At 45.6% G+C, this 22223-nt stretch overlaps 1 protein-coding gene across 2 annotated transcripts in view; it reads right to left on the bottom strand.

The window, feature by feature from the left end:
- Nucleotides 1–22223, bottom strand: part of coq8b (coenzyme Q8B) — a 39929-nt gene that overhangs the window by 7633 nt on the left and 10073 nt on the right. Inside the window, exons 6-12 of one of the 2 annotated variants that reach the window (XM_069910039.1) lie at nt 20665–20787; nt 20096–20181; nt 15121–15261; nt 12304–12385; nt 12130–12223; nt 6710–6851; nt 4053–4160 (exon numbers count right to left, since the gene is read on the bottom strand). In XM_069910039.1, the coding sequence (XP_069766140.1) occupies nt 4053–4160; nt 6710–6851; nt 12130–12223; nt 12304–12385; nt 15121–15261; nt 20096–20181; nt 20665–20787 (776 nt within the window). The remainder of the gene's footprint in view (nt 1–4052; nt 4161–6709; nt 6852–12129; nt 12224–12303; nt 12386–15120; nt 15262–20095; nt 20182–20664; nt 20788–22223) is intronic. The other variant, XM_069910040.1, reaches the window with a different exon arrangement.

The following is a 22223-nucleotide window of genomic DNA, read 5'->3' as shown; positions in this document are numbered from 1 at the left end:
TGGGTCAAGCAGGATATGTGGGAGAGAAAGAAAGGTCACCGTTTCAGACCAGAACATTTCTTGTGAACGGAATTGAGGTTTTTATTTTTTTTAAAGTTTTTCTGTTCTACCTCCCAGCCCATATAGAGACATGCCTCCTATCACAATTGATTGAAAGTGTCAAAAAGTTACTGCTCAACATCAATACAGCAAAAGCTACTGGGCCAGTCCAGATTCAGAATCAAGCCCTCAAGAGTGCAGCTCCTGTTCTGCAGTTTATCTTCCAGCAGCTGCTTGACTCAGGTGACCTTCCCCTGGATTGGAGAAAGGCAAACATCACCCCTCTCTTCAAGAAGGGCTCCACCACCAACCCGGCAAATTATCGTCCTGATTCATTAACAAGCACCTGCTGCAAACTCCTGGAGCACATAATAGATGAGACATCTTTGCAGTCACAACATTCTTGCTGATAATCACATGCATTTAGGAAGCAAAGATCAAGCGAGTCTCAGTTTATCCTGACAACAAATGACCTGGCCAAAAACTTGGATAACAGCGACCCCACTGATTTATCGGTGCTTGACTTCTCCAAAGCATTTGATGTTATTCCCCACAAATGATTACTTAAGAAGCTCGACCACTACGGTATTTGCTCCAACACTAAAAGATGGGATTTCCAATTTCTTGACGAAATGTCTCCAGCGGGTGTGCGTGAATGGAAAAAGCTCTGAATGGCGTCCAGTGTTAAGTGGTACACCCCAGGGCAGTGTTGGGCCCACATTTGTTTTTACTCTACATTCACGGAAAAGTCACAAGCAACATTCGCGGACGACTGTTTGGTTCACCGTCCAATTCAGTCAGCTGATGACAAGGACGCTCTCCAAAAAGATCTTGATAGCATGGTAGAATGGTCACCAAAATGGGGCATGCAGCTCAATCCTTCCAAATGTGAAACCATGCATGTCACCAGGCAAAACATCACCCTTGATGAAACCCAACAAGCCAAATAAATACCTTGGCATCAAAATCCAGAACGATCTGCACTGGAAATGATCAGACGTATCATACAACGGTGAAATTTTCTGCGATGCAACTTCCATCATTGTTCAACTTCTGTCAAGGAGAAGTTGTACCTCATCCCCATCAGACCACATTTGGAATACGCAGTAGCTGCGTGGGACCCTCACACAAACACAACCACTACTCCCATCGAATGAGTCCAGAGACAGGCAGCCCGATTTGTCACAAATACATGCAGAAGAGAAGTGAGTGTTAAAAAGCTCTTGGATTCATTAAAGTGGAGCTCTCTCTAAAACAGATGTGAAGCACAGCCTGACCTGTTTTTACAAAATGCTAAACTGCCAGCTTGTTATAAATGATCAATCCTACACTGAACCCAAGCTTGAATTAAAGCATGGAATAATCTTCACCTTACAATGCTCACACAACCAGAACCAATTAAATTTAAGACAGGTCTTCAAAAATCTCCTCCTTAAGCACACACCAACTGCACCCCCCCCCCCCTCACCCCCCCAACCTCCAGTTTAAATTCCATATGGCTAAGAACCAAGGAAGTAACAAAAATAAATTGATGAAGGTAAGGTGATAGATGTAGTGTATATGAATTTTGACAAGGTCCCCTATGGTAGATTCATTCAAAAAGTCATGCGGCATGGGATCGATGGAACCTTGGCTGTGTGGATCCAGAATTGGCTTGCCTGGAGAGAGCAGAGGGTAGTAGTAGATGGAATGCATTCTGCCCGAGGTCAGTGATCTGTGGAGTTCTGCAGGGATCTGTTCTGGGACCCCTGATCTTTATAATTTTTATAAATGACCTGGACAAAGAAGTAGGGGGACGGGTCAGTAAGCTTGCAGATGATACAAAGATTGGAGATGTGGATAGTGTAGAAGGTTGTCGTAGCTTACAGACAGGATGCAGAGTTGGGCAAGAAAAGTAGCAGATGGAGTTCAATCCAGATAAATGTGAGGTGATGCATTTTGAAAGGTCAAATTTGAAGGCAGAGTAAATGGTTAATGGCAGGATTCTTAACAGTGTGGAAAAACAGAGGGACCTTTGGGTCAAAATCTACAGATCTCTCAAGGTTACCATGCAGACTGATAGAGAGGCTATGATATGCTGGCCTTCATTAGTCGGGGGATTGAGTTCAAGAGTCGTGAGGTAAAGTTGCAGCTCTATAAAACTCTGGTGAGACCACACTTGGAATATTATGTTCAGTTCTGGTCACCTCATTACAGTAAGAATGGGGGAGCTGTGGACCGGGGAGCAGAGGAGAATTACCAGGATGTTGCCTGGATTGGAAAATGTGTCTTATGAGATAAGGTTAACTAGGGCTTTTCTCTTTGGAGCAAAGAAGGATGAAAGGAGACTTAAAACAGTGATACAAGATTGTTAGAGGTATAAATGGGGAGGACAGTCAGTACTTTTTCCCTGGGGCAAGAGTAGCAAGTACTAGAGGACATCTGAAATAGGTGAGGGGAGGAAAGTTTTAGGAGACATCGTGGTTAATTTTTTGGGTTTTTTTTTTAAAAACAAAGACAGTAATGGGTGCCTGAATGCAATGCCAGGGGGAGTGGTGCAATTAAGGATGGATGTTCTTGGAAGGATGGACACCAGCATCCTGTTTGCACACAGCATGCTTCCAAAGTCAAAACCCCTTCTGGTTTTCAACAATAAGAAGGCAGTTTTTACTGGTCTTTCTCCACCGCATCCCGTTGTTCACCTTGCCCCTCTCTCCTCGTATCTGCCAATCTGCTACTCTTCACCTCTCCCCAATTCCACAGTAGCCCCTGTCCTGTTTATCTTCCCTGCAATCCCAGTCTCGAAGAACTTCGACCCAAAACCTCGACCGTTCTGTCTCTCCCACTGATGCCGAATGACCCGATGAGTTGCTCCACCAGGTTGACGTTGAGCTTCGGACTCCAAGGTCTGCAGTCTCGTTCGTCTCACGACAGCTTCGCTTGAGGTGAATCCACGGATGCTCAGTGACTCTGAAACAACTCTCTCATACTGTAAGGGGCTTTCACCAACAGTCATGGTGACTCTGTCTGCCTTTGGCAGGCAGAAAGCAATTTTGTGTAATATTATTTGTTTGGAATATTCAATGACAATAAAGTCATTGAGTCTTGAGAGGGCAGACGAGTTTAATGCCTCACCTGAAAGATGGAAGCTCGACTCTCCCACCATAGTGGCACTAGATCTGAGCTGAATGGGGTTTGAATGCGCAGCCTAATAACGTACAGTTGTCCTCAGCTAGAAGCTTCATGACTAAGTAATTCACACTGCAAGTTTCTGTTGCATTTCAAAAACGTCACCATTATCCTTCCTCCTGGTACATATGCACGCATCTATCCACACATGTGCAACTACAGGAAGGATTTCAATAAGATTGAAAGCGTGCCAAGAAGATTTACTAGGATGTTGCTGGGTCTTCAGGAGTCGAGTTACAGGGAAAGATTGAAGAGGTTAGGACTTTATTCCTTTGGAGCGTAGAAGAATGAGGGGAGATTTGATGGAGGTCTACAAGGTTATGAGGTATAGAGAGGGGATGCAAATAGGCTTTTTCCACTTAGATTGGGGGACATAAATACAAGAGGTCATAGTTTTAAGCTGAAAGGGGAAAGGTTTAGGGGGAAAATTAGAGGAAAGTTCTTCATTCAGAGTGGGGGGGGGAAATGTAGAACGAGCTGTCGTGGTGAATGTGAGCTCGATCTTAAATTTTAAGAATAAAGGGTAAACACATGGATGGAGAGGTTTGGAGGATTATGGAATAGGAGGAGGTCAGTCGGACTAGTGGAATGATGGTCGGCATAGACTAGAAGGGCGAAAAAGCATGTTTGTGTGCTGTAGCATTCTATGGTTCTATCCACACAGGCACGCATCCATAAATAGAGGGTTATGGGTGTAATGTAGGGAAAAATTAGATTGTTGTGAAATAGGTAAGCACAACACTATGGGCTGAAGGGCCTGTACTGTGCTGTAGTGTTCTATATTCTATAAACTCTGGGCTGCCACAAATGCGTCAGAAAGCAAAGGAACATTAAACGCCACGCACCTTCTGTTTCTCTGCATTGTATAAGAAATTGGACCAGTTTGGGTCAGTCTGCATGAATCGGAACTCAAAAACCTCACGGAGGCACAATTCAAGTATGTTGGAACAAATCTGAAAAATCAGAACAAAACTTTGATCACAGCGAGACTCAATCACAAAACAAAAAATACATCGCATCCTCATGGGTCACTCGCGACACTGCTGAGGGTAGTAAGTGCTTGTCCCATTCCTCAAGGACCAGAATGTTCTAATATGATAGGGCTCGCCAGCGCCATACTTTGTGAGGTGTCTGAGGAGATTCGTTATGTTACCGAAGACTCTCGTAAACTTCGACAGGTGGACTGTGGAGAGCATTCTGGCTGGTTGCATCACTGCCTGGTGAGGAGGCACCAACTCTCAAGACAAGAATAAACTCCAGAGGGTTGTTAACTCAGCATACGATATCACGGGCACCCAGACTTCACTCCATCAAGGACATCCACATGAGGCGGTATCTTAAAAAACCAGCCTCTATTCTCAAAGACCCCCACCACCCAGACCACACCCTCTTCACTCTGCTACCATCGGGAAAAAGGCACAGGAGCCTCAAGTCAAGCATTCAGTGGCACAAGGGCAGCTCTTCCCCTCCGCCATCAGATTCCTGAATAATCAATGAACCAAAGACACTGCCCTCTATAATTATTGTTAATATTTTAATTTTTTTTCGTAATGTTGTAAGATGGTTATAATATGTACGTTCGCTCTCGGATGCTGCTGTGAAACCGAATTTCATGACTTGTTCACATCAATAAATTCTGATTCTGACAAGTAATGGCTGCAAAGATCTTCTTCCGGAGTTTAACTCAGGGATTTGTAACCTGTAAATAACACGATTGTTGAGCTGGATAGCTTTGGTGGAGGATCCAATTACTTAACTTTCTTTTTTTAAAATGATACGGACAGGATCTGGAGGTCGAGTTGCCGACGGATAGAACAGGGGTTTGTGGGGCTGCAGGAGCTCTGGAGGCAAATGCACGGACACTCCACGGCTCTAAAGGGACTCCCTTGCTTCTCTTTCTCTCTTACTGTAAGGGGTGCGGGGCGACACTAATGGGGACTCATTGACTGCCTTCTGGCAGGCAGAAGGCAATTTTATGTAATATTGCATGTTCTGTACTATTGTATGACAACAAAAGAATCTTAAATCGGATAGTTCACCACCATTCTGTTAACCACAAAACTAAACAATCTTAAAAACACAGATGGAGAAGGGAGCCAGAGGTGTTTTTTGAACTTGGGGCACAAGAGACATTTCCAACAACTGGAATAGTTGTATTGGGGCTAAATTAACAGAGAGACTTCAACCAGTGACAACCACCACAGCAGCAGTTAATTAAATAACCTGGAATAAAAGCTTTAGTAACGATGACTGTGTAAATGTTGGATTATAATGATCAGTCTGGTTCATTAATCCCCTTCAGGGAAGGACATTTACCATCCTGTGTGAGATTCCAAACCCACGGCAACAGGGTTGTCCGAGAGCTAGAACGTCAAGACAAGTGAAATCAGGCACTGTTCTAAGTGTCTCCACTGACTGAGTAACTGTTTACACTGAACTTATTCTCTAGTCTATGCCGTCCCACTGACCTGCACCCAGTCTATAGCCCTCCATACCCCACCCCCCACCCCTGTCCAAATTCTTCTAAATGTTAAAATTGAACGTGCATTCACTTCAGCTGGCAGCTCGCTCCACATTCCCACCACTCTCAATGTGAAGAATTGCCCCCTCCCACCCCGTGTTCCCCCGAAACTTCTCCCCTTTCACCCTTAACCCATGTCCTCTGGTTTGCATCTCACCTAACCTCAATGGAAAAAACCTATTTGCATCTATCTGTTTTTAAATATCAAATCCCCCCTCATTCTTTTACACTTCAGGGAATAAAGTCCTAACCTGTTTAACCTTTCCCTGTAACTCAGTTCTTGAAGTCCAGGCAACATCCTAGTAAATTTTCTCTGCCCTCTTTCAATCTTATTGATACCTTTCCTGTAGTCAGGTGACCAAAACTGCACACAATGCTCCAAATTTGGCCCCACCAGTGTCTTCAACGTAACATCCAACTCCGATACTCAATACTTTGATTTACGAAGGCCAGGATGACAAAAGCTCTCTTTAACAACCCTAAATGTGATGCCACTGTAACCTGCCAGCTCGCAAGTCCTTGAGACATGCATGGGAGGTATCCAGCGGGAATCCACAGGCAAACTCCATAGTCAGGACCGAACTCGGGTCATTGGAGTGGCAAAGGAGCAGCATTATCCACTGCATTGCATTATAGCGTCCTTGAAGGGGCCCAGTAAGCTAGTCAGTTGCATCAGGCTGCGATGAAGCATGGAACCAGATGAACTGCGGAGCCTTGCAAAGGCAGCTCACCGACAAGTTCTCAAGGGCTATATGTAGGGACAGACTAAATCCTGGCTGCGCCTACAACTCAAAACCCTTTGCTATTGATACGGTCACACCGGGCCCCCAGTTACAAAATGACGAGAGGCAGAGTTCAGCAAGCTGGAAGGAGAGGCAATGACAGAACGCCTGCCGCCCATCACCAGCTGCACCCAGATTCTTCAGTCGTACATGACTGAGGCAAAAGTGAGAAAACCAGCAGAGCAATCCGTGAGCAAACCTCATTTCGAGTAGACTGATCTAGCCCTTCGCACTTGTCCAGGGGCACCCCCGCCACCAGCTCCGCAGTCAGGACCCGCTTCGTTGTAAGTTCATCGACCACTGCTGGAACGTAGAAGAAAGGATCGTCCTTCAGGAGCTCCCTGCGATTCAAACCGAGACACAGAATCAAGTACTCGAACTCCGTGAAGAGGACTGGCCATATGATCCTGGGAACTACTTACATGATAGAAAAATAATCTTCAATCTTAGAGCACGTGCAATGGTGTCACTACTCACACAAGCAAGTTCTGCTTCAACCCAATGGTCTCCACAGGATTAAATCACTTGCAAATTAACTCACACAGCTGCAGCAACCTTTGACAAACTCAAGCATTGAGCTTTCTCCACGCCTGCTATTATTAACTGGCCTCGGGGCTGTGCTAGCTCCTATGGAACCCACAGTTTCCGAGCATTGGGAAGGACAGGGGCAACAGGTATTCCCCCCTTCCAGGATCCCCTCCAAGGCGCGCACTGTCTGCATGTGGGAAAAGAATTGCCAATCCTTCATTGGCACTGGGATTAAATCCTGGAACTCCCGGCCCCAGCAGTACCGTGGGAGCACCTAAACGACACGGTTCAAGAAAGGTTTTAAAAAAAAATTTCGGCCCACAAGCCCGTGCCGCTCAATTATACCAAATTAACCTACACCTCTGGTACATTTTGAAGGGTGGGAGGAAACAGGAGCCCACGGAGGAAATCCACGCAGACCTGGGGAGAAAACGTACAAACTCCTTACAGGCAGCGCGGTATTAAAACCCCTGACCCGATTGCTACCGCTGTAACATCCTCGCGCTGATCGCCACTCCAACCATGCTGCATCTCACACCTTCATCTTGCAAGGCCATTTGACTGACTGCCTTACTCCTCTCTCTCCACAGATGCCGCCTACTTGGTGAGAGTTTCTCACCACGTTCTGCTTTTATTTCGGATTTCTAGCATCTGCAGTTCTTGACAGCAATCGTGGGCTGCTTCTATTTCAATACAAACCAAGGCAGGGTGGGGGGAATAACTGGGAAATTCTTCTCCTAATTAATAACACTGGACAACGAAGAGATTTTGCTTCCTGAACACTTTTGGGTGTATTTTATGGATTTTGGGCTGCTGTTCACGAAAATTGCCTTAAAGTTGTCCTATCATGTACTTTTAAAAAAAAAAGATTTAATCTATTTTTGTGATTTCTTGACATATTTTAAGACTACTAGTCTATTGGCCACAAAGCAAGTTGTTTTGGTCAGTCCAAACGTGCCTGGGGATCCACTCAGAACAGGTGCTACGCAAATGTTGTCTTGGGCCTGAGCATGCCTGGAAGGCATTTATATTGTTGAGAATTTCTTGGCAACGACAGAGCTCTAAACTGCATCCAGTACGATCGAACATCAACAGCAAAACATTTTTAGGTCAGTTGAACTAACGCGTCATTATGGGATTAAACGTGTTGAATTCAATAAAAGTTAATTTAATGTTTCTCCAAATTCCTATGTGATACAGCAAATCTGAAATTATCTTTGTGTTCAGCTTGACCTTGTCTATCGTAATCCCCAATTTCTTTTTCAGGAAGCCAACTTTCTGGGAAAAAAATTGTTGTCCAGTGTAACCAGTCGAGACAGTCAGATTTTACAGCGACTCTGCTATTCTCCAACCTCTTCAACACCATCGAGCGTCAAGATGTGCCACACATGCAATTATCAAACAAAACATGGAAATGCACATAGTTCATGATATTTTGTCTTTGACTAAAAGGGAGCCTTTAAGGTGCAGGTTAAAGGGTGGGGGAGGTGAAAAGGTTTGGTACGGAATCGCAAACAGCTGAAGGTGACTAATGACAAGAGGTGGAAAAAGATGTGGTGCAAATGAGGGCTGTGCGATTAGCGCAACACCGTTACAGCGCCAGCGACCAGGGTTTGAACCCGTCGCTGTCTGTAAGGAGTTTGCACGCTCTCTCAGTCCCTGCGTGGGTTTCCTCCGGGTGCTCTGGTTTCCTCCCACCCTTCAAAATGTACCAGGGTCGTAGGTTAATTGGGCGGCACAGGCCCAAGGGCCAGAAAAGCCTGCTACCGTGCTGTAAATCTACATTTAAAAAAATTAAATAAGAGCAGGGGAGGCCCTTTGGCTCTTTGTGTCTGTCCCAAAGTTTAAGGTGATCATGGGTGACCTGCCCCTGGCCTCATCTCTTCTGTGCCAGTTCCAACAAATCTTCAATTTCTTGAAATTTCAATGATATATCTACCTACCCAAGTTTCAGCTCGTTTGCCAACCATTTAAATACCACCACTAACGACCCCCAGTGTTTGGGATCGAGCGATTCACCACCCAGGCAAGAAGTTGCTGCACACCTCAGTTTTGGATACACAAAGCCCAGCTACACCAGGGCCCCTTGGTCCAAGATTCTCCCAACATCTCAGCATCTACCCTGCCAGGTCCCCTCAGTGTTTAGGTCAGACCATTCTTCCAAACTCCAAGGAATATAGCTCCATTGTCTTCAGCCACTAACAATTCCTCCTAGGAATCAAAATGCTTGGTAAAAACACAGAAATACTGGAGGAACTCAGCTGGTCTTGCAGCATCCATAGGAGGTAAAGATGTACTGCTGTCGTTTCAGGCCTGAGCTCTTCAAGATACAAGCAAAGAACCCAGAAGGCGCCTGGATAGGGACTGGAGAGAGTTTACCTCCTGTGGACGCTCCTCCAGTATTTCTGTGTTTTTTACTACAACACAGCGTCTACAGACTTTCATGTTTTGTCCCATTAAAATGCCTGGACACAAAAAAAGTCAAGGTTGAGGATTATAGATACAAATTGGAAGATTTGAAAACAGTTTTAGCAGTCAAGGTATTGTAGGTCTGGAGTAAGCGGGAGAATGGGGTGGAGCACGTTGGGAGACACAGGAGAACCTGGATGTGGGATCTGGTACATCAAGCCACTGGCACCACCAAGTGGTGGAGTGGTGACTTGCAGCCCCTGCCCCTGGGAAATGATGCAAATCCCCCCTCGGAGACTGTTGGGAGGGATCACTGACTGTGGATGCGATGGCAGCAGGAGTGAACATTTAGCCCGTTTTAAATCTTCCGATTATTTGCTTTAACTTCAATGTGTTTCAGGAGAAAATAGTCACTCATCCTCCATCTCTCCCACATATCGTGATCCCACCCCTAGACACATATTCCCCTCTACCTCCGTGACTCCCTTGACCACTCCTCCCTCCCCACCATTTCACCTACCCCTGTAAGCACTAGAGCTGCTTGACTTGCGCCCTCACCACCATTCAGGGCCCCAACATTTGGATTTGCAGGGGTCATCTACTGTATCCAGTGTTCCCACTGTGGTCTCTTCCACTTCGGAGACAGGGTGCAGACTGGAAGACCACTTCATTGAGCACCTGCACTCTCTCTGCCTCAACAGTGTGGATCTCCCAATGGCCACCCATTTCAATTCCCCTTCCTCATTCCGTCCGTGGGGCTCATGCACTGCCAGTCTGAGACCACCTACCAACTGAAAGAACAACACCTCATCTTCTGTCCGGGCACCTGCCAACCAAATGGCATTAATATCAATTTCTCTGGTTTCTGTTAAAACACACAACACCCCCTCTCCCAGGGTGGTGGGGTTCTTTGAGAATAGAGGATGGTTTTATTAAGACATCATGTAGATGTCCTCAATGGAGTGAGGTCTTATGCCTGCAATGTTGCAGGCCGAGTTAACAACCCTCTAGAGTTATTTTTCTTGTCCTGAGATTTGGCACCTCCATACCAGGCAGTGATGCAACCAGCCAGAATGCTCTCCACGGTACACCTGTAGAAGTTTACATATCAAATCGCCTCAGACACCTCACAAAGTATAGCCACTGGCGAGCCTTCTTTGTGATTGCTTCAACGTGAAGGTTCCAGAACAGATCTTCGGAGATGTTGACACCCAGGAATTTGAAGTTCTTGGCTCTCTCCACTACTGAGCCCTCGATGAGGACTGGGTCGCGTTCCCCTGACTTCCTCCTGAAGTCTACAATCATCTCCTTGGTTTTTCCGACGTGGAGCACAAGGTTGTCGCTACACCATTCAACAAGCTGATCTATCTCCCTCCTGTATGCTTCCTCATTGCCATTTGTGATTCTGCCGACAACTGTGGTGCCTTTGGCAAACTTGTAGATAGCAATGGAATTGCGCCTGGCCACATGGTCGTGGGTGTATAATGAGTAGATGTTGATAATTTTATTTTCTATACTTTTAAAATCACTTCTGCGTCCTAACAGACATCCTTGCAGGATCTCATCAGTATCTTTTCTGCTGATGCTCAAGCCAGCAAGGGAGGAGCAGTTCATCCTTGTAACAAGAGGGGAACGATTTCCGGCTGCAGGGCGTGTAACAGGAGGCGGTGAGATGCACTTTCACAACATGGATGAGCAGAATCAGCTGAGGGGGTGCAAATGCTATAGGGATCAAATCGTCGCACTGACACGACTGTGGCATAATGTTGAAATCTGCACCCGATTTCCAACGTCACCACCCACCCACCTCGGCACGTCGTAGATCAGCCTCTACTGGAGGAACAAGCAACTCGATTTTTTTTTACTTCAATTCATTGTGCTTTTGTTCTTTATTCATTTAGGGATCATTTTGACCTGCTTCTGGAACGGTATTTTGGATTTTAGTGTGAATTTCAGCCCTTCAAAAGTAGCGCCCATGTAATGGGTCAACTCTCCAAATTTCAGGACAAGAAAAAACTCGGCCTGCGCCATCACAGGCACCTCACTCCACCGAGGACGTCTACACGAGGCGGTGTCTTAAAAAAGCAGCCTCTCTCCTCAAAGACACCCCCCCCCACCCACCCCACCATCCCCCCCTCTTCACTCTGCTACTATCGGGAAGGTACAGGAGCCTAAAGACGAGCACAAGGACGGCTTCTCTCCCCCTCCCCCCCCTGCCATCAGATTCCTCAATGATCAAAGGCGCTGCCTTACTTTTCGTGTTTTAAAAATTCATTGTTATAAAAGTGGTTTATATGAATAAACTACAATGCAGCCACGAAACACTAAATTTCATGACTTGTTCATGACAATAAATCCTGATGTCAACCCCATAAATTTACCATTAAAAAATGGTCTATATAATTTGACATTTTAACGATAATTTAGAGTGGAAAAATAAAAACATATACTCTGTGTTTTGTGAACTTCACTGGTGACCGTGCCATCAGCTGCCAAAGCTCTAAGCTCCGCAATAACTCCCTTAGCCGCTTTATTACAACTGACCCTTTCACCACACCTGTGCTCAAGAGGTCTCCTGTCAACGCCCGACTAACTTCTCGTTCAGCACCTTGCTACTAATGTGAACTGTTGCTATTAAGATGGTTGTGGAGCTACGCTTTCAGACACAATGATGAATCGTACCGGAATCTCTTGGCGCAAGCAGCCTCCCGGATGTAGTCACATTCCCATTCCAGCTCACGACTCAGTACCACAATGGCACTCTCAGCAAACAGGCCTGCAGAGAGAAGGACCGAGGGAGTGAGGCACGGAAACGGGTCCTGGCAGCAGGCAGGAGTGTCTTGCTGGCTGATTTACCTTCAGGCAGCGCGACGCTCATTTTCAACACTGACAGGAGGTTCTCGACGTCACTCTTGATGCTCCGAGCGATTCCTGGGTACTGACGAAGCAAGCAAAATAGTCACAGCAAACAACCGAGCAGTGAAGTTTTAAATTAATTTTAAAAAAATTTTAGACATTGAGCACAGTAACTGGCCATTTCGGCCCACAAGTCCTGCCACCCGATTAACCTACAAACCCAGTAAGTTTTGGAGGAAACCAGAGCACCAGGAAGAAACCCACACAGACGCAGGGAGAACACCTTACGGACAGCGCGGGATTCAAACCCAATCGCTGGCGCTGTTAACGCCGTTGCTAGGCCAACTGTGCCGCTCGTCACGCTTCAACATCCCCTCACATGCTGGTGGGGTTTCAAACCCTGCTCACAGCAACGCCCCACATTCCCAGTAGCCGAGACCAACTGATCCTCGCGCCAACAGAAGGGAGCTGATGTGGGGCGGTAAGGCTGACGCAATGCTCTCATAGCACCGGTGACCCCGGGTTTGAAACCAGCGCTGTCTGTAAGGAGTTTGTACGTTCTCCCCATGGATTTCCTCCGGGTGCTCCAGTTTCTCCCCAAAACTTTCGGGGGTGTAGGTTAATTGGGGTAAGCTGTGATGGGGAGGTGGCTAGCAGAGGAAATGGGAAATCAGAGGGGAGTGGGAAAGAGCCACAGGAACGGCTGGTAATGAGAGGGAAGATAGGGTAGCAATGGGGTGAAGAGCTGAAGTGGGAAGGAAGTGTCCATTGTGTGGACGCAGACAGAACATCCATGGCTCCAGACTCCACTGCAAATGGGTATATATTTTAAATAAACTATTATTGTTGAAAGCAAGCAATGGATCAACACGATTATTGTAAGGTATCTGATAGTGCAGTACAACTTCTTGCACCAGCTATACCTCACTCCACAAAAGTGACATAAATTCAAATCGGATATATCAGACCAGTTTTCGACGTGGTCAAGATATAGTTACTTTCTTGCATTCAACCTGGTCACACCCTAAAGGGAGGTCTTTCTGGGAAGATTTGGGTAATCTCCTATGAAAAAAAATTACTGGAATTCAATACCCTCGGGCACCCGAATTATTTTTATTGGGGAATTAAGACATAAGATCTAAAATGAGGCTGTTGAAATATCAATTAAATTTTGTTAAGATCACTTCAGCAGTGGCCAGGAAATGCATAGCTCTGACTTGGAAATCAGATTCCCAACTAGGTGTAGCCCTGCTGGAAGGTAGGAATGCATCATCGTGTTCCCCTGGAGAAGATCCCCTAAAACCTCAGAAACAGGTAGGATGTATTTTCAAGAATATGGAATTCATACTCAAGGTCCATCGGGATACACTTTTAACGGATTCCCCCTCCTGTCTCTTCCCCCCGGTGCTCACAGCGCCAAGGACCCTAGATAAGTCAAGTTAATTTGTCCCTTGATGGGAGTGGGGTTTATCCGAGGTGAAGCCAATCTTTTCTTTTTCTTATTCTTTCTCTTTTCTTGTTTCGGGGAGAGAAGGGAAAATTTTTAAAAATTTTGTTGTTGTTCTCTCTATTCCCTTTTTCTTCTTTCGGTTTCGGCGTGGACATTGAATTAGAATTTTTGTAGTATTATTGTAATTTTTCTTTATAATAATTGAAACATGTTGATTTTTTTTCTCACTTTCTTTAATATCGACACACAGATCCAGATTTGTATCATTTTTGTTAATATTATGGATTTGGATTCTGATGTTTCACTTTTTGATTATTCTTCATTTTGACTGCACAATGATTGAAAATTCTCAAAAATATTCAAGAAAAAGAAAGCTGTTTTCAGAACCAAGTTAGAATGCACGAAGTGGTCTCCCCTCCACAGCCCACCCACTGCACGCAGTGGTCTCCCCTCCACAGCCCACCCACTGCACGCAGTGGTCTCCCCTCCACAGCCCACCCTCTGATCATAGTGGTCTTCCCTCCACAACCCACCCTCTGTATAGGGGTCTCCCCCTTCACAACTCCCCACTGTATAATGGCCTTTCTTTCGCAGCCCCCCATTGCTCAAAGAATTCTCTCCCTCACACCCGCCCCAATGCACAAAGTTGTCTCTCCTCAGCACACCCACCCCACCCCCCCCCCCCCCCCCCGACAACTGCCTCAGGCCAGAGCTTGAGGCTGGGGTCTGCTCTGTTGTCGATTCAAGTGCAAATGATCCAATGGCCTGTTGCCGGTTCAGCCTCCAGGCCTCTCTTGCAACAATTTGGGAAATATGAGAGGGAGCATATCTCTGACTCAATGCGCATGCACGTGAATGAATCGTTTTATTATCACAAGTTCAGCAAGCAGCTTTATTTTGCATTCTATCCAGGCAAATCACTCATACAGCCGGTAGCACAATAATTACATATAAATAAACAAGGTAACATCGTAAGGAATTGCATCACAGTAGCCAAGGAGAAAAGTACAAAAAGTACAGGGGAAAGAGAAAAGTATAGTTACAAGAGAGAGATCAAGTACATCAGCTTCTGCTACAGTGAGATCTATTCAAGAGTCTGATAACTGTGGGAAAGAACCTGGTGGTTTATTTAGTCCAACACTCAACTTCAGGGGCTTGTTTTAAATAGAAAAGGATCGTTGATTCTCTAAGCCAACAACCTAAAAATCACAAACTGGGCAGACCTGAATCAAGTCTGCTGATTGGACTAACTTGTTGCTAATACAGTGGTTCTTGCATTGCAGTTCCAATGCAAAAGATAATTTCATCCCAACTACATGAGAGGTGGAAATGGGTGAGAACTGGGGTGAGGGGAGAACTGGGAGTACCTGGATCTTAATGGCCACCTCCCGGCCGTCTTTCAGTTCTCCGTGATGCACCTGGCCAATGGAAGCAGCGGCAAACGGCCTCTCCTCAAACACCGCCAGCTTATTGCGCCATTCCGGGCCCAGCTCCATGTCTAGAACTTTCTGAGAAGAAGAAATGGGTTCAATTCCAGCAGTGGTGAGCTGACCTTCTCCACCCTTCCAGTCCTGCCACTGCAATCTCCCCACTCTCCAAACAGACTCATGTGTCCTCAGAGCTCCAGCCAAGGTGTCAGAGGCAGGAGGGAGATTGTGGACGAACTCACCGCACCCACTTACGCACCAAATAAAGTCCAATCAAAGTATGCCTCACAGCATGGTGTTAAAGTGCCAAATCTACAGCTATCTGGAGGGAGTTCGTACGTTCTCAACACGTCTGTGTGGGTTTCCTCCCACCCTTCAAAATGTACTGGGGTTGAAGGTTAATTGGATGTCATCAGACCGGACGACCCTGTGTCTAAAAACAAAATCACACTGCTACCATCAGCAGAATCTAACTACTGAGACCCTTGACTGCAGATCATCCACAATGTCCATTGTAAAAGATTCTCCACAAACCACCACAAATGTTTTTAGGATTTAGGCAGTGACGGATTAGCCATTAGGTTGAGTAAGCTTAAGCGTGGGGGCCTGGAAGGGAGGAGGAGCGGGAATGTCGGGCTCCTTCCCCCCCCTCCCACCCCCACCGGGCAGGACCTCAGGCCCCCGGCTCCACAATTCTTTTCACCCCAAAAGTTCAAGCGACCCCCAAGGATCGATACCGACCACTTTGGAGACCCCTTTAATGTAACTTAACGTCATTTTATTCTATTCAACAAAGGCTGGGACGGGGGGGGCTTACTAAAGCTCAGCCTCAGGGCCCGGGTGGTAGTTAATACCCCACTGAATTTAGGAAATAATATTATCATAATCTTATTGTTGTGTCACGTCAGTGCTGTCCTGTCCAATTGCAAGTTGTTGTCACTTGATTCCGACATGTCAACTTTTAACCTTGCTTAGTGGTAAGGGGGATTTTGAATGAAACTTTGTTTTGTTTGATTTTCTTTTGGTTTTTTTTTTAATTTCTTTAATATGGATTTTGTTTTTAAATCATGATGAAAGTTTTTTGTAATAATTGTTGTTCTCTTTAATCTTAGCACAATATACAATTCTGCTGTTTAATTGTTTATAATGCAAACACCAATTAAAAAAACTTTTAAAATGAAAAGGAAATAATATGGATCAAAAGCACTCAAACCCTTGGGTTTCCTCTCCTAAATCCCACACTTTGGAGATCCCCCCTCTACTCCCACACAGCAAATTAGGGCTGGGTGAGAGGGAATTTCTTTTTGCCAAAGGATATGAATCTGCCACAGAGGGGTGGATGAAATGACTGAGGGGGATCCAGGTGAAGATGGACAGGGATATGAATACTGGGCAGGAAGGAGGTCATGAATTAGCCAGAATCTCACTGAATGACGCCTAGAAGCTAAAATGGAGGTACAAAGAAAAATATTCTCAGTGGCGAGGACTTCCCCGTGGCAGGACACTCTCCATTAGCACATCTGTCCATGGCCTCACGTACCGCCAATTTGAGGTCACGTAAATTGGAGGTACAACACCCTATACTCCGACTTGGCACACTCCAACCAAAAAGCATACTGTAAATAACACCGGTCAATGAAGATTTTTCTTCCTGTACTCTTTGGGTGTATTTTTTTGGCTACTGATCAAGAAAATCACTTTAAAATTTTCCTATCACGATCCGTTTACTTAGCAACTAAAGAACCCAAACTGCATCCAGCTGATTGACTACATACTTCAAGCAGACAAAACCATGAAGAATAACATGTCATTGAAAATTCCTTTTCCACATTCACACTTGGACGTCTTCCCTGCTGATCTCAGTGCAGTCGGTGATGAGCACAGTGAAAGGTTTCACCGGGACATTGCGACCACGGAAAAAGAGTATCAGAGCAACGGGAATCCATCAATGCCGGCTGGACACTGACACGAGAGGCATCAGATGCTGAGTACAAATGAAAATCAGCGGCAAAACATTTTTAGGTCAGCTGAACTAACGCAACGTGTCGGCACCTATTCATTACGCGATTAAACAGGCCAAATTCAATAAAAGTCAATTTAATGTTTCTCCAACTTCCTACGTGATGCAGCAAATCTGAAATTATCTATGTGCTTAGCTTGAAGTCATCTATCGTAATCCCCGATTTAACCCTGCCCCCATTCTCTCACTTTCTCCCATCAGCCCTTTGCACTGTCCCCATCGCCTCTCAGCTCCCCCTATCTGTGTCCACCTGTCACCTGTGCTCCTCTGCATCCCTAACCCCTCGCTCTCATTTTCGACACACTGAATAACAGCTCAGGCCCGAGACGTTGACTGCCCATTACGCTCCATGGATGATGCCCGACCTGCTGAGATCGTCCAGCACTTTCTGCACACCCGCTTCTTTTAAAGTTTTGTTTTTACATGTGGGCACAACCACAGGCCCTTCTGGCCCACGAGCCGGTGGCGACCAATTACACCCAACTGACCTACAACCCCGGTCCATTTTGAAGGGTGGGAGGAAACTGGGGCTCTCGGAGAAAACCCACGGAGACACGGGGAGAAGGTGCAAACTCCTTACAGACAGCACCAGCTTCAAACCCGGGAAGCTGGTGCTGTGACAGCGTTGCTCTTGGGGCAGGAGGACTGACCCAACTTCAATTTCAAACTCACCACTTCCCTCTGTTTGGGAGAGCAGCTTAAAACAAGTCATCATCCGACCACATCTTTCCTCAAACATCCTAATTTTAGAGCAATGGACAGAAGGTCGAGAATTTTTTTGCTCAGAGGATTGTAAAGTTCTGGAAGTAGCTACTTGAGGGCTTTGGAGCCTCAATGTTCTCAAGGTTGACAGTGACGGAATTTTCTTTTTTTTTAGCTGGGGCCCAATTGCGGGAAGGAAAGAGAAAGGCTTTTTGTTGCTCTCTGTGTATAAAAATTCACTGAGTCACAAAAACCAAGTTGCTAAGAAACTACATGCTGTGGCAAGAGCCGGAGTCATACAGTTAAAAAGATAGAAGGCAAGAACACGGGGCCTACTCTCAGAATAAAGCCAATAAGTCAGTAGAATGAAACACACCCTCGGACAGCTGGCAGCCGTACAATGTACAAGGCATGAATGCAGGGTCTTGACCCAAACGTCGACAACTCCATCCCACCACAGATGCTGCTCAGGTTCACCATCAGCTTGTATTTTTTTTTCCTCCCAGTTCCACCATTGTTTAAGAAACATTTATAAATATTTAGAGATGCACAGAAAGACCATAAGACATTGGGGCAGAAATAGGCCATTCAGCCCATCGAGACTTCCATGAGTTGATCCTTTTCCCCATTCAGCCCCACTGCACAGCCTTCTCCCCATAACCCTTGATATCCTAGCTAATCAACAACCCATGAGATGAGCGTTACCTCTTTTTTTTTTTAAACTGCTGCTCATTATCATTTCCTCTGCTTTAAGAAATGATGGATAAGCTTTGAATTTGTATTGATTCCACTGTCCTCAGGTAAAAATCTTGGCCTCGCTTTTGTCATGGTTGTCTAGGTAGCGGTGACGCCTGCCTAGATAGTTCGGGTCTGCAGGGCACAGGTCGGCCCTGCCAGGGTGTTTAGGCAGCCTGTCTCCGCCCATGTGTTTCTCCAACCCATTACTATTCTGGCCCTCTTGTTCAGTGTTTGTTGATTTTGTGTATTTTTTGATTAATTGGTGTAAAGCACTTTGGAGCAACATTCCGTCGTGTGTAAAATGTGCTATATAAATAAAATATTCAATTCAACATTCAATTCTATCAATCTCGGTCTTAAATACACCCAATGACCTGGTCTCCACAATAGCTTGTGGCAACAAATCCCAAACTCACCACTTTCTGGCTACAGAAATTCCTCTGCATCTCTGTTCTGAGCAAACACCCTTCAATCCTGAGGTTGTGCCCTCTTGTCCTAGACTCTCCCACCATGGTATGGTTTTCAAACATTTTCTTCCCACTCATGTACCCTTGTAATCCCTGTGCCATCGGTGCTCAGTGATTAGTAAGGGACTGCTTAAGGTGGGATGCGGGTGGAAAGAATAAATTTGAAAACTGCTGTTTTAATCGTCCCTCATGGACTCGTTCTGTGCATGGTTTCAGAACTCCAAAAGGAAATGGGCCAATGACAATTTTTCTCAACTAAATATTTCCCTAACAATTGGGTCTAGAGCAGTGGTTCTCAACCTTTCCTTCCCACTCACAGACCACTTTAAGCAATCCTTTACTGATCACAGAGCACCGATGGCGTTGGGGTGACTTCAAGTGGGACGTGAGCGGGAAGAAAAAGGTTGAGAACCACTGAAATGACATGCTGCAAGGACCTGCTGCACAAAAGCCATTTTCAGAACCTTTCTCACTGCACCTGGTAATTTGTGATAAATATGGAAGCTTAAACATCCTTTCAATTTGTTTTCCCTCTCCCTCATTGCCCTCTTTATTAACCAGATGGCACCAAAAGCATTGTGTTACCAGGATGGTAGTCTCAACTCTATTGCCATCATTTCCTTCCCATCTCTGCATTTAAAACAAACATGGTTTCTCACTCCTCCAGAACTTAATTTTAACTCTTTCCCTCCCTCCTCAAGACACTGCCCGACCTTATGAGTATCTCCAGCATTTTCTGTAATCGAAGCTGATGATTAAGACCACTTTAAATTGCGTTGAGAGTGTACAGTCAGTGCCAGATTCAAACCCTGGCCCCGATCGCTGGCGCTTTAACACTGCTGCGCTAACCATTACACTAACCCTGCCACCCTTTACACTAACTGTGCCTAAACTGCACAGACGATATCGTTGCAGGACTAACAAGGCTTTGTTTACGACAGGGTCTACAGGTGCCCGCCTTTGGCTCAGCTTCGAAGTGCACACTCACCATTGTCTGCCAAACGGGCATGAAGTCCGCACTCTGTCGCACACGTTCGAAGATCTTCTGGAGCTGAGGGTTGATGAAATTGTTGTCTGTGCAAACAGAATGTTTCAATTTAACATACAGCACCATAACAGGCCATTCCTGCCCATGAGCCCGTGCCCACCAAATACACCAATTAACTGTACGTTTTGAATGGTGGGAGTAATCTGGAGCGCCCAGGGGAAACCCACGCAGACACGAGGAGAATGCACAAGCTCCTTGCAGACGGCACCTGATCTGAACCCGGGTCGTTGATAACGCAATAGCATTCTGTTAACCGCTATGCCAGTGGCCTTTAACCTTTCTCTTTCCACGCAAAACCCACCTTAAGTAATCTCTTACTCACCACAGAGCACCTATGGCATAGGATGTGGATATCTGAGTGGAAAGAGAAAGGTTGAGGACCACTGCACTATTAATGAACTAAAAACAATAGTTAATCAATTAAATGGATCAACTTTAGACAGAAGGCATTTCAGGTACATAGCTAAACCAGTGAGGCTGAGGGGGATGCGTGCAAAGATCAAGCCTACCCTGAATGCTCAGCATCTGTCCGACCTTCAGAGCTGCGCCTCGCACCTTGCACAGGGTACTGACAATTCGCTCTGTGTTTGCTTCTGATAGAAAAGGGTTGGAGTCCAGGAGTGCTTTATTGTCTGTGGTGACAGAAGTACCTTGGAGGATTAATGAAGCACAGAGGCATGCTACAAACCCCAGCTAACAAAACCTCTGCCATTAAAATGAACTCATGATTAATGTCAGGTAAAAAAAAAGCAACGCTGGAGAAACTCAGCAGGTCACACATCGTGCAGCAAAGATAAAGATACATCACCAGTGTTTCAGGTTTGAGCCCTTCATCAACGTATGAGCAAAATGTAGGCAGGCACCCAAACAAAATGGTGGGGGGGGGGGGAAGGGGCACAGGCCCACAGGTAGGTTGCAATAGGTGGATAAGGGACAGAGGGCACACCAGCAAACAGGGGGGTGGGGGGCCTCTGTGAATGAAGAGGGAAGGGGGTGGAGAGCTCAGGCAGCACATTTTACAGATGCAATTGCTTTTTTTTATCCTCTCTGTATTGCAGTTTGTTTACATTTCTTTAATGGTTTACATGTGTATGTTGAGTCAGATTTTTCACACTACCAATACCAAAGAATCTCAGGGTTGTATGTGATACGATGTAATGTGTGTAGTCTGATAATAAATCTGAAACCTGATAAAAGAAAAGGGAAAGTTTGTAAACAGCAAATTGATAATAATCTGGAAAAGCAGCAGAAAATGCTGAAAAATCTCTGCACAAGAACAAGAAATTAGGAACAGCTGACCACTTGGCCCATCCAGCCTGCCCTGCCATTCAATATGATCATGGATGATCTATCCCTCAATCTTTCACACATTTATCCATCTCCACCCTAAATGTATCTAACGACCCGGCCTCCACCCTCAGAGGTGGAGAATTCTAGACTCCCTACCATCTAAGGGGAGGGATTTCTCTCTGCGCTTTGTTTAATCGATCTATCCCCGCCCTTCTACCTGAAAAATATTCAAAAAGGCTCAGCCCTCTGAGGAAGGGTCCTGCCTGCTTCAATGGCCACCTCTTAGTCAAGTACAACATTAGCCTGCATAGCCTTCCCTCAGTCCAGATTTCCAGAGACTCCCATATTCATGAAACAATATTTATTTATCGGTACGGATGAAATACTTGGTCCCGCCCATGTACGCGTGTTACATCTGGTTGTGTGCCTGCGTGTTTTGCACCGAGGACCGGAGGACAGGGTTTCATCAGGTTGTATTTGTGCAATCAGACGACAATAAACTTGACTGGCTACTAGTCTGGTAAACATTCTCTGAACTGCAATAGCACGATTAAGGAGATCAATACTGTTCACAGAACTCCAGGTGAGTACTCACCAAGACCTGAAGCACAATCTCTCTACTTTTATGTTCAATTCACCAAGCAATAAAGAATATTGTTAACTTTCTTTATGCTCTTGTATTCTCGCCTTTAGGCAATCCGTGCACCTGAGAACCCAAATGGTGCTGCATTTTAAATCTAGTCCCTATGTTCCCACATTATGCTTCATATGCTAGGCC

This window comes from Narcine bancroftii, chromosome 13 (genome assembly GCF_036971445.1).
Source record: "Narcine bancroftii isolate sNarBan1 chromosome 13, sNarBan1.hap1, whole genome shotgun sequence".
Taxonomy (NCBI): Eukaryota; Metazoa; Chordata; class Chondrichthyes; order Torpediniformes; family Narcinidae; genus Narcine; species Narcine bancroftii.
The sequence above is the reverse complement of the archived record's forward strand: the minus strand, read 5'-3'. Positions and strand labels throughout refer to the sequence as shown.